At 32.9% G+C, this 18,545-nt stretch overlaps 2 protein-coding genes across 2 annotated transcripts; one reads left to right on the forward strand and one right to left on the reverse strand.

Moving 5' to 3' along the window:
- Positions 1-1,516: 1,516 nt before the first annotated feature.
- LOC114185665 (uncharacterized) lies at positions 1,517-5,097 on the reverse strand. Its single transcript, XM_028073530.2, has 3 exons — positions 3,801-5,097; positions 1,981-3,401; positions 1,517-1,889 (listed from the first exon to the last, which is right to left on the reverse strand). Exons 1-2 carry the CDS (start codon positions 5,017-5,019, stop codon positions 2,014-2,016), a joined length of 2,607 nt encoding a protein of 868 aa, XP_027929331.1. The 5' UTR covers positions 5,020-5,097; the 3' UTR covers positions 1,517-1,889; positions 1,981-2,013.
- Positions 5,098-14,908: 9,811 nt separating this feature from the next.
- Positions 14,909-17,905, forward strand: LOC114183787 (Got1/Sft2-like vescicle transport protein family). Its single transcript, XM_028070919.2, has 7 exons — positions 14,909-15,070; positions 15,229-15,290; positions 15,411-15,502; positions 15,595-15,675; positions 16,718-16,815; positions 16,902-16,975; positions 17,641-17,905. The coding sequence occupies exons 2-7, from the start codon at positions 15,263-15,265 to the stop codon at positions 17,646-17,648; spliced, it is 381 nt and encodes a 126-aa protein (XP_027926720.1). The 5' UTR covers positions 14,909-15,070; positions 15,229-15,262; the 3' UTR covers positions 17,649-17,905.
- Positions 17,906-18,545: the final 640 nt, after the last annotated feature.

Raw genomic sequence — 18,545 nt, forward strand, 5'->3', positions numbered from 1 at the left:
CCTAAATTTACTTCAATTAGGTGGATTCACTACTAGAAATTTTCATATTACATACAATTTTTTTTGCAAATTTGTTAAAATAATTTACAAGAAAAGAATTTTTTTTGTCATTTTTTCTAAGAATTTTAATTGACAGGTAATTTCTTCGTGGATAATCATTTCCTACAAAATTATAAAATTTGCAAGTATTTCCTACAAAATTTGTTGCAAAAAGTGTTTTATACAAAATATTTTGCAAGAAAATTGGTAGCAATTTCTTGCAATTTTTTTTTCTTAATAAAATTTGTAAGTTTTTTCTAAAAAAAATTTTAAAACAAAATTGGGAGGAAATATGAATATTTTCGATAGTGATTGTTTTATTAGCAAACAATTTTGTTTTACTGTTTGTATCTCTTAATTTGATGCATAATTTTTTATAGGTTATACTTTAAGTTTTGAAAAATTGAAATATGAAACAAGTGCAAATTTAAATTACATATTTAATTAAATTAAAATGAAAATTTTAAAATAATCTTTTAATAAGATTTTAAATTTTATAATTCTTTATATATTAGTATAAATGAATAGAAACACGCGCGCCTTCATTTTCTATGATAAAAAAGATACAAAATATTATTATAATAATTATTAAAAAAAATATTATGAAATTATAAAAAAATCATAGAATATAATTATAAAAATAAATAATTTTGTAGATAGTTTTTCTTATTATAAGTACTTATTTTAATTTCAAAATATTATTTACAAAATAAAATAGTAAAAAGTTATGTACACTAAAAAAAGGAGAATTTTCTTTATTAATATTACAGACATACATGTTATGACACTTGTCTTTAATATACCTAGCATTTTATTTTTACATAACACATATAAAATAAATATGTTTAAATATATCAATTGTATTACAGATTTGAAATAGATTATTAAAATGATGAGACGAGGTTTTAAATTGTTTTTATTCTGATAATACTATTTAGGTTAATTTAGAGATAAATATAAAAGAGATTAAACAAAAAATAAATAAAAAAGAAGATAAATGATTACAAAAACTACGAACCCAACGAAGACTTTTAAATTTCAAAAGAATTGCTGTTTGCACTCGTTTATACTCTTCACACCTCCATTGTACATTTGAATATCTCAACTATGCCCTTTGTTAAGTCACCCTGTCGTCCCTCTCACTTCCTTATTCTTCTCCTACATTATATTCTTGTTTATTTCTTGGTTTGTATCTCGTAACTAAGAAGAACAACCTTAAATAAAAGAGATGGAGAAGATGCGAAATGGTGTAGATATGTTTGAAAAAGTCAAAGAGATGGGACTGAGAACGGAACTCTCATATTTGACTCTTAAACATGTCCTAAGATATATATTGTAACAATATTAGTTATTTGAAATTATTTTGGAATCATTGTAGTCTAATTTGCATTCACATGCTTTTGAAAATAAATGTGATCGAGGTTTAGGGGACGTGTATTTATTATTTATGGTCATTTTACGTCAATTATTTTGACAATTTTATTGCAAACAACAAAAGATGATATATTATCAAAAGAATTTCACAATAATTTGAATGCAATCATTACACGATCAAATATATATATAGATAGATAATCTACAAAGAAACAAATGAAAGAGATCTAGCAGCCTCCACTAGCATCAAGATTTCGAATCTTGGCTCGTTTTCATTTGTCGCTCCCTTGAACTTAGTAAGAACAAGACGTGCAAGATGACCACCAAATAAATAGAAGCAGCCTCATCCGAATCGTGAAGATTGTAGCTTAGAGACGATAAATTCAGATACTTATTCAAAGAACTCGTAAAACAAATTAGATGCTTAACTCTGCTCCAAATGGAACTTGACTTTATTCCACAATGAATACTAGAACCTGAAAGCAAAAACTAAAAGTGTTCAATATTTTCAAGATCCATAAATGAACGTCAAACAAAAACTTTTCAGTTTTTGGATTAGTAACTTACATGATTTGTAGTCGGTTTTGCTTAATTCAAAGCTTAGTGGTAGATGGGTGGTGGAGGGGAAGCATAGCTGTATGCCGGTGGTGGAGGAGACTTGGTTGGCGGTGGGGGACTCACGTAGTAATATGGAGGTGGGGGAGATGGTGATGGTGGTGGAGGAGACTTGTAGTAATAAGGAGGAGGTGGAGAAGGTGATGGAGGAGGAGGTGACTTGTAGTAGTAGGGTGGTGGGGGTGAAGGATCTGGTGGTGGAGGTGATTTGTAATAGTAGGGAGGTGGTGGTGATGGGGATGGTGGGGGAGGTGACTTGTAGTAATATGGAGGTGGTGGTGAGGGGGATGGTGGAGGAGGAGACTTGTAATAGTAGGGAGGTGGTGGTGATGGATCTGGTGGTGGAGGTGACTTGTAGTAGTAGGGTGGTGGTGGTGATGGAGATGGTGGTGGAGGGGACTTGTAGTAGTAAGGGGGTGGTGGTGATGGGGATGGTGGAGGAGGAGACTTGTAGTAGTAGGGAGGAGGGGGTGATGGGTCCGGTGGAGGAGGTGATTTGTAGTAGTAGGGTGGTGGTGGTGACGGAGAAGGTGGTGGAGGGGACTTGTAGTAGTATGGAGGTGGTGGTGATGGAGATGGTGGTGGAGGTGATTTGTAGTAGTAGGGTGATGGTGGTGAGGGAGATGGTGGAGGAGGTGACTTGTAGTAGTAAGGAGGTGGTGGTGAAGGATCTGGTGGTGGAGGTGATTTGTAGTAGTAGGGAGGTGGTGGTGATGGAGATGGTGGTGGAGGAGACTTGTAGTAGTAAGGAGGTGGCGGCGATGGGGATGGTGGAGGAGGTGATTTGTAGTAGTAGGGTGGATAATATGGATCCTTGGGTGGAGGAGGTGGAGATTTGTAGTAGTAAGGTGGAGGTGGAGATGGTGATGGTGGAGGTGGGCTCTTGTAGTAGTAAGGAGGGGACTTGTAGTATGATGGTGGAGGTGGTGATTTGTAGTAGTATGATGGTGGCGGTGGTGACTTGTAGTAGTATGATGGTGGAGGTGGAGGTGGTGACTTATAGTAATAAGGAGGGTAGGAGTGTGATGGTGAAGGTGGTGGGGGAGAGTTGTAGTAGTATGGTTTGTGTGAATGCTTGTGCTTCTCACAATCGTATGGCTTTTCTGGGGCATAGGCAAATGGCTTAGCCTTCAGAACAACCTCGTACTTATCCTTTGACTTCAACTCCAGCTTGGTTCCCTCGTTAAGCTTGGTGGGTATGTTGCAACGTGAGCCCTTAGGAGGAGCATGGAGTTTGGCCTTGCAGACTGTGCTTCCATATTTAACATAGTCAAATCCGTCAACGGTGATGCTGTATTTTCCGTTGTTCTTAGTTTTACCGTAAGCCGTTATGGTCTTGCTTCCAACTGAACAAGTCACCTCGACCGTGGCACCTAAGGTGAAAAATGCATGAATTTCACATGTTAAAACATAAAATGAGAGAATAAGATTTTATTTCTTTTAATTTTGGTGATGTATTTTTAATGCACAGATATATGAAAAATTTAGGAAAAAAAAGAGTTTTTAATGACTTAAAAGTAGGGTTCATGTAAAATGCAAATAGTCACACACAACGAGATCAATATCGATAGAGTTATAAAAGTAGGAAAATGAGTTTGACTAAGAAAAGTCAATGAAAGGAACATAAGCAACTCATGTCCCCAAATAAAATATTTAGGAAAACAAAAATGCAGTTAAATATTGCCAAACAACGACACGTTTGAGTGGAAAATAATATAAATATTGTTATTGTCAAAGTCTCGTAATGAAATAATAATAATAACGATAATTACCTTCGAGGTGTTTCTTGTTGTGCGATTTCTGAGGGTATTTCCAGTCATAACATCTGTAACAGTAGACTTTACCCACAACCTTAACGATCAATGAGTGGTGATATGGGTGAGGGTGAGGGTATGGAGAGTGTGGGGGATATGCGACCGGTGGAGGGGGAGAGCTGTAGTAGTAAGGCTTAGGAGATGGTGGAGGTGGAGATTTGTAGTAGTAAGGCTTAGGAGACGGTGGAGGAGGAGATTTGTAGTAGTAAGGCACGTGTGGAGGGTATGGTGAAGGAGGAGGAGGAGACTTGTAGTAGTATGGTGGAGGAGGTGAGGGAGATGGAGGAGGAGGAGATTTGTAGTAGTAAGGAGGTGGTGGGGACTTGTAGTAGTAAGGATCATGGGGTGGCGACTTTTCAGGTGGAGGAGGAGACTTGTAGTAGTAGGGTGGGGGTGGTGAAGGTGAAGGTGGTGGTGGGGACTTGTAGTAGTAAGGATCATAGGGTGGTGACTTTTTAGGTGGGGGAGGAGACTTGTAGTAGTATGGTGGGGGTGGTGACGGTGAAGGTGGTGGAGGAGATTTGTAGTAATAAGGAGGTGGAGGTGAAGGAGAAGGTGGAGGGGGAGACTTGTACTGGTAGTATGGATCCTTGTGTTCATATGGTGGTGGTGGTGGTGACTTGTAGTAGTAAGGTGGTGGAGGTGAGGGAGAGGGTGGTGGGGGAGATTTATAGTAGTAAGGAGGTGGAGGAGAGGGAGAGGGTGGTGGTGGGGATTTGTAGTAGTATGGAGGTGGAGGAGAAGGAGAGGGTGGTGGAGGAGATTTGTAGTAGTATGGGGGTGGAGGGGATGGGTCTGGTGGAGGGGGAGATTTGTAGTAGTAAGGAGGTGGAGGTGAAGGAGAAGGTGGAGGAGGGGACTTGTAGTAGTATGGTGGAGGAGGAGATGGGGAAGGTGGGGGTGGAGATTTGTAGTAATACGGTGGTGGAGGTGACGGAGAAGGTGGTGGAGGAGACTTGTATTCATAATGTGGATCCTTGTACTTATAAGGAGGTGGAGGTGACGGGGAAGGAGGCGGTGGAGAACTGTAAACATACGGTGGTGGCGGCGGTGGCGAGTGAGTGTAAGCATCAGCGGCGACGGATGCTACATTGAAGGAAAGAAGAACAATGGCCAATGCAATGGCCATTTGAGGCCTGAATCGACCCTTACTAGGGCCGTAGCTACCGGCGGTCATGAGTAGAAGGAGTAGCCTCCAACCAATGTGTATGTTGAGATATGATCCTTGATGGTTGGTTCAGTGATGATTAAGAAAGCTACATCAAATGCATATTTATAGTGGAATGTCTCATATGTGATGAGAGACCAATTCGTTCCAGTTGAGACCGTTTTATAATTTAATGCATAAATGAAGCTTCCCCAGCTGGCCTTGTGACTTTCTAATGGCAATATCTTAATTCAATTTTCTTAATTTTCTCCATATGGCTCCATTTCAACTAACTCATTTTTAAAAAAATATAAACTTCAACAACTCATTTAACTATTTAATCACCCTTTTGATCTACTCTATACAATATAAGCAAAAAGGTTCCCGAATATTACTACTCAGCTGCCTCTGTTGACTCAGAAAATTCAAAATGCTTTTTTCATCCTTTTCATTTTCTTCTTGTTTTCTATTGCTTTTTGTTCAGAGCGAAGGTAATAAAGTGAATAGAGTAACGTGAATCGTGATCATTTGATTTGTTGAAGATATTGCAGGCAACAAACCCTAACAACCTTCTCATACTAATGTGTATGTGTTGACAATGTTCGGGGCTACATGCAGATAAATGTATAATAAAACTACACGTTACAAATTAATTTGCATAGGAATGATATTATTATCTTTGATAAAATACAAATATTTTTTTTCAATCAATGGATATATATGTGTATAATTAGCTGTAAGAGTCCATGAATAAATAACTTTGTAATATTTCATTGTTTATATATCCACATGGAAACTTTATTAAGATTTAAATAATTGTATTTGAACAATATAAATATATATATAGTACTTGATACTCGAGTGTCGGCTTTGTAGAAAAAGGGACGCAACTTTTTCAAAAATGAAACGTATCACACGGAACGGAAGTTAGAATGTATATATTCATCCAATAAAATAATAAACAGTTTTACTTAATATAATTTTTATTAGATATTCTAATGCATGTGATGCACTTGCACGGATTATTATTGAACAAGTATACTAAAAACTACTTTGTACAATTAAGCAGTGTTAACTAATCAGAACAAACTATATTTTTACCTGTTAAGTTCTGATTATAACGGGAAAGAAATGCGCGAATGAAATAATAATAATTGTTTTATACATTAATTATCCTAAATCATATAGATAAGGCTTACTTTAAGTGTGTTAGAATTCAAATTTTCATATGTCCCCCATGTGCTTTTAGCTACCATTGTACCATGCATGTTGTAATTAAGAACCATGTTATTGCTTTTCTTTCATCCTCTTTCTTTTGTTATTAATTGCAGTCAATGGCGTGTAACATTACGTCTCTAACCTAAAGTGTAGATGTTTCATGGAATGATCGTTGTTCGTGGAAAAGTGAACCATCAATATATTTGATTTGGACATTTTTTTTTTCAATTAAACCCCATAATTAAATATTATGTGTCAGAGAAGAATAATGTGATAGTGGCACAGAAGTGGATGGGGTGTCATTCATAACTCCTTTTTTTATGCTTATAGTATGTATATACAAGATCTATATTATATGGTAAAATTAGAGAAAGTCAAAGAAAGAGTTTAGCTTTAGGAGGAGGTAATTATGTTAAAGTCATTCAGAGGACCATTTTGCACAATTCTCAGGTTTAGGTATACTGGTAAAAGGTTTTTGCAATTATATGAACACTGAATAATCCATTAATCTAAAGTTAACTACTCTTAATTTAATGAGGGATATATATACGATCCATTAGGAAAAAAGCTTCGAAATTCGTCATATAGTTTGCATTTCAGAAATTAAATAAAGTGCATTTTTTTTGTGGGAGGAATTTTATATATGTAAGAAATAATAATATTTCTTAAACACTCCCAAGTCCTAACTAACTATAGGAAAATAGTGCAGTTAGCCAAAGTTTATAATAATATCTAACTTTATCATAATTATTGCAAAGTCAATCATTGTGTTTCGATATATATATATATATATATATATATATATATATATATATATTTATGATATTTTTTGTTCGTCATGATATCTATAAAGTGTACATAAAGGAGAAATTAATGTGAAATTGTATGGTATTAAGAGAATTAATTAGGTTTTCAGAGAAAAATGATGTATGGGTTTCGAAAATGTCTCTTATATAATGATTTTTCTGGTCTTTTTAGACTGTAATAGAAAGAACTAATTTGATATTTAAAAAGGTAAAAATACCAAGAAAAAAAGAAGCTAAAAGTTGGACATGAATCACAACCTAGGTTTGGTTGCAGGCGGGTCATAAATAAAGACAATTAGTGAATTGACTATAACATTTTGTAGGGTGAAATAAATAATACAAAGATTTCATTAAAATTCAACAATCTAAAATTTTGTGAGGATAGTTACATTTTATTGTCTACATAAGCATTGAATTTCATTTATCGTGTACAATATCAGATTTTTTATTGTTTTTTTTTTATTTGTTGAACATTAAAAATACACTGTATTGGTATTTTAAATATTTTTTAATATATTTTAAAATATCAAAATTAGTGGTAATCAGTATATATGAAGACACAATAGATGAACAACACAACAAAATCGAACATAGGATCCGAATTCGATGTTGCGTATTAACTTATGCCAGAGACTGGTTCATAACGTCACCTCCAAAAGTTTGAAATTTTTTATAATTTGGTTAGAATGTATGGAAAAGTAAAAGATTAAAACAAGTGATAACTCGAAAAAAAAAATCATACAAAGTAAATTTAAAGAGCATTAGTAAAATAAATAAATTGAAGTTCCGCAATTTTTTACCAGACTGTTAAAAAGTAAAAGTTGTGCTATCTTGACTACTTCTTGAGCAAATTAGAAAATATATTTTAAATTTAAAGTGATACAACGGTAAAATTAAATATTAAAAATAGAATATACATGCACTGAAAAAAAAAGAAAAAAAAATTGTGGTCATGATCTAATCGTGTGGGGAAAAAGTAATAAATCATAAATTAGATTAATAATTGAGTATAGTTTGGGTGCCTATGTTGAATTCCCACGTAGAGATGTTGATATTTCAACACCACCAATTATGCTAAACTCCATGTGCATCTTTTCATTAATCACACACATAATTGAGGATCCTCTTCATTATAAACTACACCCTACACCTCAATCTCGTTTTCAAATAAATACTTAATAATTTATTATCACTCACTTCAAGTTTCCGTGCACCAAAAGATTTAACCATATGGTTGCAATAAAATTAATTATTATCCAACAAATTAAATTTAGAGTTAACGAGGAAAATCCAAAATTCAAGTTGGCTTCACTTATTTGCGTTTTGAAGCAATGTTTTACACAACCTTTTGGAGATTGCTTAGCGTTAGACTTTCAAAAAAAATCACGCAAATCACGTTATATATATATTGTTTAGGTCTTAAGCTTTATCCATAAAGTCTAATCTCGTGCTAATTCAAATCTCTACTAATTATAATTATATATATATATATATATATATATATATATATATATATATATATATATATATCATATTTTCATCGTCAATCTCTTCAAAAGACAGCATGGTGATTTTTCGTATTTCAATTATGATCACTTGTTAATTCCTACACTCTTTGAGCCACATGATATATAGTTCGTTCGAATTTCGTGATCTCAGTTTTTTTTTTTTTGCCAAACCAAATTACTCAAAACATCCATTTTTGGATTTTGTAAAAATGGATTTTTTAGGTTTGATAATTTAAAATCTTCATTTGGGTCATAAAGTTTTTGTTTAAATATGGTGGAGATCACGAGTCATGACCAAATTTTAATCCCGTTATGTTTCTTACAAATGAAGAAAAATTAAACAAATAAACAAATCCGGAATAAGCATGTAATTAAAGGACAAATATCCACTTAGTATAGGGATAGGATATGATTTTTGTTATTGTGTAGTAAACATATACGTGTTCCATGCATGATGCATCTTTTGCTTATTATTTTCTTGCTTCGATAACAAATATACCATAAGAGAAAACTTATTTAGTACTCTATAGGGTCTCTTTGTCTTTTTGTTACATTATTCCTCGTGTTAGAATATAGCAGTAAATGATTGGAAACTTCAGCAAGCATTTGGTTAAGTAATTTTTCTATAGATAATTATTTTTTAAAAAGTTATAATTTTTTTACCTATTAAAACACGCAAGTGTATTCCACTTATATTAATTGATTACGATTAAGATAATTTTTATTCATGTGCACACAGTCATTGTATATTTTGGTATATAATCATTGAGTTGATCTTTTCGAAAAATTCCAATAAAACGACAAACACTTTATATGGCACGTGATTAGCGATCAACGTGGAGGAATGGTAGGGATGAACAGGGAAATCATAGAAAAAATGGGATTAGTTTTAGTATTTTAAGGGTTTGATACAAGTTTTAAAATCTGAGATCCGATAGCATTTTAAAATCTGAAAAAAAAAAAAAACGTTACACTAGCGAGAAGAGAATGAGCATACAACGGCTAGTTGAAGAATGAGCATTCAACCGCTGTTTAATTCATTTTTGTGTTTCTTCAAATGTGTGTGGTATCCATGTAGGGTGATTACGAATTAGATTTTTCAAAATTAAAATTTAATATTGATTTAATGAAATAGATTGAATTTAAATTTTTATGCATATATAGTTTTTTATTTTATGAAATTTCAATCAATTTAAATTTAACTTTATGTGGATTAAAATTGATTTGACTTAAATTAAATTCAATCTCATTTGATATAACTTAACAAATTCAACAAAAAAATGTTATAATATTGATTTGACTCATTTAAGATTTACAATAAACCTTACGTTTTAAATCAAGATTATGTTGTAGTATTAATTTGACTCGTTTTAATAAATACGAACCTAATTTGTGTTGGTTAACCTTGTATTTACTGGTTTTGGTCTCATATGGGTCTAATATAAGTGGACTTGATTTGAGTTTGATTAGACTCTATTTGTCATAAGTTTGATCTGAACTAGGCTCGATTCCATTAATCTAACATGAAGTCGATCCAACTCAGTTTGACATGGTTTTGACCTAGTATGAGCTTAATAGTCTCTCAAAATGAATTTGATTCGATTTGTCTGACATGATGTAGGCACAACCATTTTGACACAAAAACACAAATCCAACATGACTTGACCTAACCTAATCCAACTCAACTTAACACAACCTAACTGAACTTGTTTCCTTCCACCTGTGCCCAATTTAATTGGATCCGACTAAATAAGCCTAACCCGAGACACTTCTTACTCAATCCAACGTAATCCCTTTTCAGCTCAACCCATTTTGGAACCCACCAAACATTACTTAGTTTGGGTCTCACCAAACTCGCTCAAACATACCTCAATTTGGACTTATACCCATTTGACTTAATGCCCATGGTTAAGGTCAACAAAGACTATAATTGTCTCATCCCAACTTGGACTTATACCCATTTGACTTAATATGAACCTTATACCACTTAATCTAACATGGATTAGAGCTAAATCAAATCGATTTAAATCTTCTGAAACCCATTTCAACTTTGGTTCAACCTGTTTTGACTTCCATAAGAAGAAATATGGGAGATAAATTTGATATAAAATATTTGAAGCCTATAATCTAACAGAGGAATAAAAAGAGATAAATAACATATAAACACATGAATCATAAATTAAGATCTTAACGAAGAGTATACAATAACTTAATTAACTTAATTTCAGTAGATTAATTTAAACTTTCAAACATACATAATTCTAAATCCTTTCATTTGTTTCAAATTCAGATTTACAAACGTAGATTAATTTAAACATCACCATAGAGTCCAAGTAAAAGAAACAACAACAACATAACGATTTGACTAACATATTAAAAAAAAAACTTATATAGTAATGAATTTATTCAAAACCAAGAAATTTATAAAATACTGGAATCATAAATTGTATTCAAAGATAATTAATAAGTTTCCTCTTACGTTTTGCTTTAGCCTTACAAAGACTACATACTCTTACATTTACTTCAATCTTAAAAGCAAAAAAAAAAAAAAAAAAAAACTAATATAAATCCAACCACAAAAATCATAACAAAGGCAACTTCAATCCAAATACACTACTAAAACATTCTTTCTAAAAATCTATAGCAAAAAAGTTTTTAGAACATCCAATCTCAAACAAATGTAAGAAATACAAATACAAATTGCATTAATACCTTTTCTATGTATTGTTTATTTCCAAATTCACAAAAGTAGGTTAATACAAATACTATCACTAAAATTTTAGTAAAGACAATATTGAGATATTTTAAAAACAACAACAATAATAATAATAATAATAATAATAATAATAATAATAATAATAATAATAATAGTCATCGTATTTCAAAAGAATGTTAAAATAAAAAATTCTATTCAAAAAGAGTTTGTAAAGTTAACTCTTATATTTGCTTCACCTCAATCACAAAAACAAGTTAATATCAACACCATCACAAAATCTATTACTTGATGTATTTAAAGCATAATAAGAACAATTTATACTTATGTTTAAAATAGAGTGAGCATATAAACAATTCAAGAGAAAATATTGTCACAAAAGGGAAGGTAAACATACACAAAATTGTACCACATAAATCAAAGTTAATTTGTTGTAAATTGTATTTAAAAAAAAAAAGGACATTCTATTCGGCTGGTAAGCTTGTAGTTAAAAAACAAAGAGACGCAAAATGAAAAATAATGTGACAAAAATGAAGGTAAATGCACAAACCTTGTAACACAAATGACAATATTATTGAACATAAATTTAAAATAAAGTGAGCATACAAACACCTCAATGAAAACTATCGTCATTTAATTCAAAATGAGCATACTGAAGGCATAAGTGCACTTAACCATACTTAGACGGAAAGAACATTTGAAAAAAAAAAAAAATTACAATGTAAGATAAAACAAAAATAAGCAAGAAATAAAACTCAACAATGATGAAAAACACATTTACTGAATAGAGTAAGTATAATTCAATTCTCTGTATAACTATTAAAAGAACTCCAATACACCTTCAACTCTAAAAGAACAAAATTTTTGTTATACACGTGTTATAATCACGAACTCTATTTAAATATAATATGTTAATTTTTTTCCTTCTATTTAAGTGTTGAAAAGTTCCTCCAATCTTAATTATTTTGTAGTTTCAAAGTTCCTTTTCGACTTTAAAATAATTATTATTTTTTTTGCCATAATTTATTTTAAATTAATAATAAAAAAGATATTCTTTCAAACTGGGGGAATTTAAGCAAACTAATGTATTAAACCAAAAGCAATAGAAATATTTTCAACCCTTATATGGAATAAATGAATTTCAATAATAATCAATATATATATATATATATATATAAAGAATACTTTTTTTACACATTTTATTATTTCAGTATTATCTTTAGTTATTATTTTAAAAATTAATCATACAATATTAAAATTAACCTGAAAAATATTTTTTAAATTAATTTAAAAAATAATTATTTTAAAATTGATAAGATAGATATCTATAACAATATATAAAGAGGATTTCCTCTTTTGTGTCCACATTTCAAAATACCAATTTTATCCTTTAAAATATAATTATTTATTAAATTTTTGAAAATTGACCGTTATTTTTACAAACTTTTTTTCTATTTATCAATAATTATTCTCTCATATTTTCTTATATATTCCACTTTATTTTTAATAAATATAATTTTATTTTATATATTAACATAATAACATTATATTATCATCACCTATTATAATATAATATCACACATATTTAAAAAATGCGTACATACATGCGCGACAACGCCTGTATGTACGCTAGTAACAATAATAATTTTTTATTGAACATAATTTATTTCAATATTTTTTACAAAAAATATGTGCGTGTAGTTTTAACAAATTACTTAAATTGTTATAGATAAATCTAACTTTATTTTTCAACTAAAATAATCATTATGAATTTAATCATGTATTAAACTTTCATCTTATAAAAAATGTAAAAGTTAAAATAATAACTAAAAAATAAAATTGAAAAACTAAATAATATATTGAAGATTGTTTTCCGCTATTAATTGGGCCTTCATATGAGATTAGTTATAGGGGTGGGCAAAAAATCTAATTTTCGTGATCCAATCCACTTTTGCTCCAATCCAGTCCATTTATGATCCATTTTATTAAAAATCCACTCCATTTAAAATCCATTTAATGGATCTGGATTTCAATCTAATCTACATTTTATATATTTTATGGATTGGATATCTATTTTATAAATAAAGATTTTTATATATGGATAATCCAAAACATCCAATCCAAATTTTTAATTTAAATTTTTAGTTGGGTTAGCCTAAAGATTGAGATAGACTAGGCTAAATTCAGATTAGGACGAGCCTTGCTCGACGATCTATATGGATCGGGCAGGCCTAACGACCATAAGAGGTTGGTCGAGCCTAAAGATATGAACGGGCTAGGCGGGCCCGACAAACTAAACGAGTCGATCGGGCCCAACAATCCATAAAATTTGAGTGAGTCCGATGACCCGAACGGGCCAGGCAACCCCATTGACTCGACGAGCCAAGTGGGCCCAACGACCCGAACGGGCCAAACGGGCCCGAAGACCCGAACGGGCCAAGTGGGCTCGAAGACCCGAACGGGTTAGGCAGGTTCGAAGATTCGAACGAGCCAGGCAGGTTCGAAGATCCGAACGGGCCAAGCGGGCTCGAAGACCCGAATGGGCCAGGCGAGCCCGATGACCCCAATGGGTCAAGCGGGCTCAAAGAACCGAACGGGTCAGGCGGGCACGAACACTCGAATGGGTCAAGCGGGCCCGATGACCCGTTAATGTCGTTGGGCCCGTTGATGTCGTCGTGCCTGTTCTTGTCATCGGCCTCATCCAGGTCATCCGACTCGTTCATGTTGTCGAGCCCATGTAGGTCGTCAGGCCCGTCCAGGTCGTCAGGCATGTCCTTGTCGTCTGGGTCGTCGGGCCCGTCTAGGTCGTTCGAGTCATCGGATCCCGGACGGATTGTCGATCCCGTTCAGGTTGTTGGGCACGTTTGAGTCGTCGGGCCCGTCCGGTTCGTAAGGCCCGTCTAAGTCGTCTGAACTATTTGGGTCGTCGTGCTTATCTGGATCTATTTTAAAAAATAATATATTTTTCATGTTGAAGATGAAAGCCCATGGGTTGGCCTTGACCCACATGGCTTTTGTAGGGTTTTTGGCCTTGTGGACTTCTTTGATGGTGGCTTTTTTTTAATGTGGGCTTTTTTGGCCCTAGCCCACATTGGTCAGGGCTAAGCCCTGTGGGCTGGGCCAAATTGACACCTCTATGGGTCGGCTTGACGACTCAAACAGGTTGTGCCTGACAACCTGTACGATCTGAGTCATGTTGGCCTTAATGACACAAGTTTTAAAAAATTCAATTTAAATTTCTTTTATAAAAAATAGATTCTGGATTTTAAACTTGATCCAAATATTTCGATTGGATTTAAATCTTAATCCAAATATTTGGATCTGGATTTTAAAAAATCCAAACAACTTTTGCTAAAAATATGGATTTGGGTCGAAAATATAATCCAATTATTTGGATCTAGAATGGATGTGGATTGGATCATTAAAAATCCAATCCATGCCCACCCCTAATTAATTATAAAAAAAAACGGATCCGAACCCAAAAGCAAAGGGATCGTCGGCGCACCTTCTTTCACCACTTTCCCATTAGCATATTACCGTTTTATTACCGTTCTTATATTACCGTTAGGAGTATCAGGAATTTACCGTTATGATAATTTAATCTCACCCGTCCATTTTTTTTTGCTTTCTATATATACCGCATTGGGTTACCATTCCATTTTCAAAATAATCTTCATTTCAAAATGCTGGGCTTAGTAGAGTGTATTTCGGCTTGAACACACAGCCCAAAATTTTGAAGCCCATGTATTTCCCCTCCCTCTCTCCCTCTCTCAATCTCGATTCTCATAAGGCAACAACGTTCTTTTTTCTGCGTCAACTCATGTATTGATATAGAGGTGAATTTTTACTGTTTTTCTTTTTTTTTTTTCTCTCTAATTCTTGAAGTTATTTCTTACATATCTAGTCTTAAAAGTTATCCCTAGAAATCAGGGTTAGGGTGAGTGTATCTTAATTCATGATCTGATTACTTTCCTTTTTTTTTTTTTTTGTGAAGGTTTGTTCATCTGGTGTTGCTTTTCTAATCAATTATGGCTTACGAGTTAACTGAGATAAAGAGTAAGAAGCATTGCAATGCACGTTCTGTGTATAATTTATTGTATTTCAAGTGTCGGAACACGACACGACTCATACTGCGTGTGTTTTTGTTTGACAATGGAATTTTTCATGATCTCGCAGAGGCTGGTATAGGACTAATTGGTTTCGGCATTTTCTTCACATTTCTTGGCGTAGTTCTCTTCTTTGACCGTGGTTTGCTTGCTCTGGGAAATGTGAGACTTACTTTTACAATCTAAATTTCCTTCGAATAGAGACGTTCGTATTTCCCTAATTTTTGTTTTGGAATCTATTTTTGTGGAATCAGATATTTTTCTTGACAGGGATAGCCATTTTGCTTGGCTGGCGTTCTACTTGGACACTTTTCACTAATAGAGCGAACTATAAGGCATTTTTCTATCCATTTCTCTCATTTGTACAGTATTAGAATGTCACTCACATGTTACACAGTTGTTTTTAGTGTTATGCACAAGGGACATAGCTGCTTCTTGGCTTTTCAGCTCTTTGTTTTAGATCAAAGAGCATATTTATTTGTCATTCCTAAACTTGAAATTTAATTGTTAATCTGCTAAACGAGATATATTACCTCGCCTATCATATAAGTGTGAAAGTTTAGCAGTGAAAGTTTAGCAGTGATAGTTTGGTATTAATAGTAACGAATAGTTGCATATATTCATTGTACAAGAAGGTCTTCAGTTGTTACCCTTATTTGTCTTTCACAAATACATTTATCTGTTTGATAGTTGATACCCAAGTAAAATTTCTGTACAAAGTCTGCATAAATTTCTCCCCCAACCATTCTTGTTTCCAAACAATATTTGTGTATTGCACAATGGAAGAATACTGTTGTCCAATTCAAAATCATGTTCAGAACTTCTTTTCCTGCACCACAAGAAAATGCGTGTGCTAATTGAGATTTATGAAATAACTCATTTATTTTTGCCGCACTGTATCCTTGAAAGTTTCCACTTTTTCTGATGCCTTAAGGATTGAGGGCCTGTTCACAGTTGATTTGCAACATATTGTTTTGTCTTCTGTTTGTGGACAATGATAGTCTGGAACAAAAGAATGGAATTTTTCTCCAGTTAGTTCCTGCTTGTCCACTTGCCTGTCAGAGATTGTTTCCCAGTTCCAGTTGTCTTCAGAAACCAATGTAATTCTTACTAAAATCACGATTCTGTTAGGTTTGGTCAGTATCTGTTCTAATTCAATACTAACACGATGAATTAAAGAACTATTTTCTTTGGACTTCCCGCAACTCTTTCTGTGATGAAACATTAGGCCCAACATATGCTTTTGAATAGATGCTTGTCTGATGTAACTCATTTAGTTCTGTAGTAATTTTCTCCACCTTGATGTGAAATTTCCAGATTCTCTATAAAAAAAATTAGAATAGGAATAACTGGTTTGCTTTGCCTTTTTTTTTTCAGGGTACTGCATCATTTCTTTTGGGTCTATTTTTCATTTTTGTGAGGTGGCCAATAGTTGGTATAATACTTCAAATATACGGTTGTTTTTTTCTCTTCAGGTTAGTACATGACATTGACATCCTTCTTGAACTTTACATGATTTCAAAGCTTATTCTACACGTAACATTGATGCTTTTGGTTGCAGTGGTTTCTGGTCTTCTATCAAAGTGTTCCTCTATCACATCCCTGTTGTTGGATGGATTATACAGTTTATATCTCGTAAGTTTCCCTTTGAAAATTCATTATCAAGATTCCATGGTAGTATTAATATATTTGTCAGCAAAATAGTTAATTTGATTAAATACAGATATTATAACTTTATGAGGGCTTCTAACTACTAATTCAAATGAAGATATGATGGTATTGGTCCTCTAAGCGTGTCTATCAGTTCACAATCTATATATATATATATATATATATATATATATATATATATATATATATAGCTGATGTTAAAATTTGGAATAGTGGACATCCTATTGCGTTAAAGGGCCGTAGCATTTTTGGTATGGCCTGAATGATTGTGGTGTTCATAATTTTTTTCGGCCCTAATTGCCAGTCTCGTATTGGCTACCCGCAAGGGTTGACTCATGATGAGCAAGACTGTGACAAGGGGACAATGACAAGTACCACATATGGGGAAACCCCTTAAAAACAAATATCAACAGTCTAGTAATTCTAAAATCAAAATGCATATTGATGTATGATGGCCAATAATATATTAAAAATATAAGGATTTGCATTTAATCAAATTTGAAATAACTGATATTCTTGCTCTGGGACTTTTTAAGTACATATTTTACCTCTTGTCTATATGGCATGAATGAGTTTGCTACAAACATTGATTTTGTTAGTGCTTAATATCTGTTTCTACTGTGTTGCAGCTCCTTGATTGTCACATGGCGACATGATTGATTAGCTTAGTGAGATGTAAGCAGCATGTAATTTATGTAAAAAAGTCGTACTTGGTAAGGATATTTTGTTGATTCAAGGATCATGGTGCCCTTAGATTTTGTTTTAACTTTCAATGTAAACAAGAGGCAAGCTAGTTATCCTCTAAGTTCTACTACCATGAAGGCTCGTTACTGATGTCGGACCGAACATAGGAAGATTGTTAATGTTAGGCCAAAGGCCGAAGTGCAGGATTAACCAATGTGAATAACCATTTTTATACTAGGATAATCACCGTAGAGTGAAAAATCCCAGTAAACGACCATGCTTTTAGCATGGTAATTCTGAACTGAATTTAACCTAAATCAGATATGTGCTTCTAAATTTTAGCAAAATTTGATATTATCTTTTGACCTATTAAGTGTTGATGTTATGTATAGATTAACATTGCAAATTATTTTCGCCCAATGCAATAGCCCACGTATGGTTTTCTTAAAAGTAATTTTAATAGAAAGATTCTGTTTAAAAACTTTTTTTGACAACTTTTAATTTACATAATACAAAGTAAAAAATGAAATAGGCTTTAAGTTTGAAAGTTTTGTAAGTTAATTTGTCTACCACTCTAGGTCAAGAATGAAGTACACACTCACAGATGATTGTGGTTAACATTTATCTAAAGGGGAAAAAAATAATTGCATAATTATTTTGAAATAGTATAGAATTTGCTCCAGAAGCATCTTGACATGGTTGTTTGGAATATACGTTGGCCCACGAATGAAGGAAGATTTGGGCTTACTATATAATAAGGCTTTCTTGAAGACGGTGAGATGGGGTTTGAACCCAAAAGATTGTAGTCGAAGCCTGTTAGGGGTAATTTAGGGATATAGAAAATTTTGGA

This window comes from Vigna unguiculata, chromosome 5 (genome assembly GCF_037176805.1).
Source record: "Vigna unguiculata cultivar grain cowpea cultivar isolate G323 ecotype 2 chromosome 5, ASM3717680v1, whole genome shotgun sequence".
NCBI lineage: Eukaryota > Viridiplantae > Streptophyta > Magnoliopsida > Fabales > Fabaceae > Vigna > Vigna unguiculata.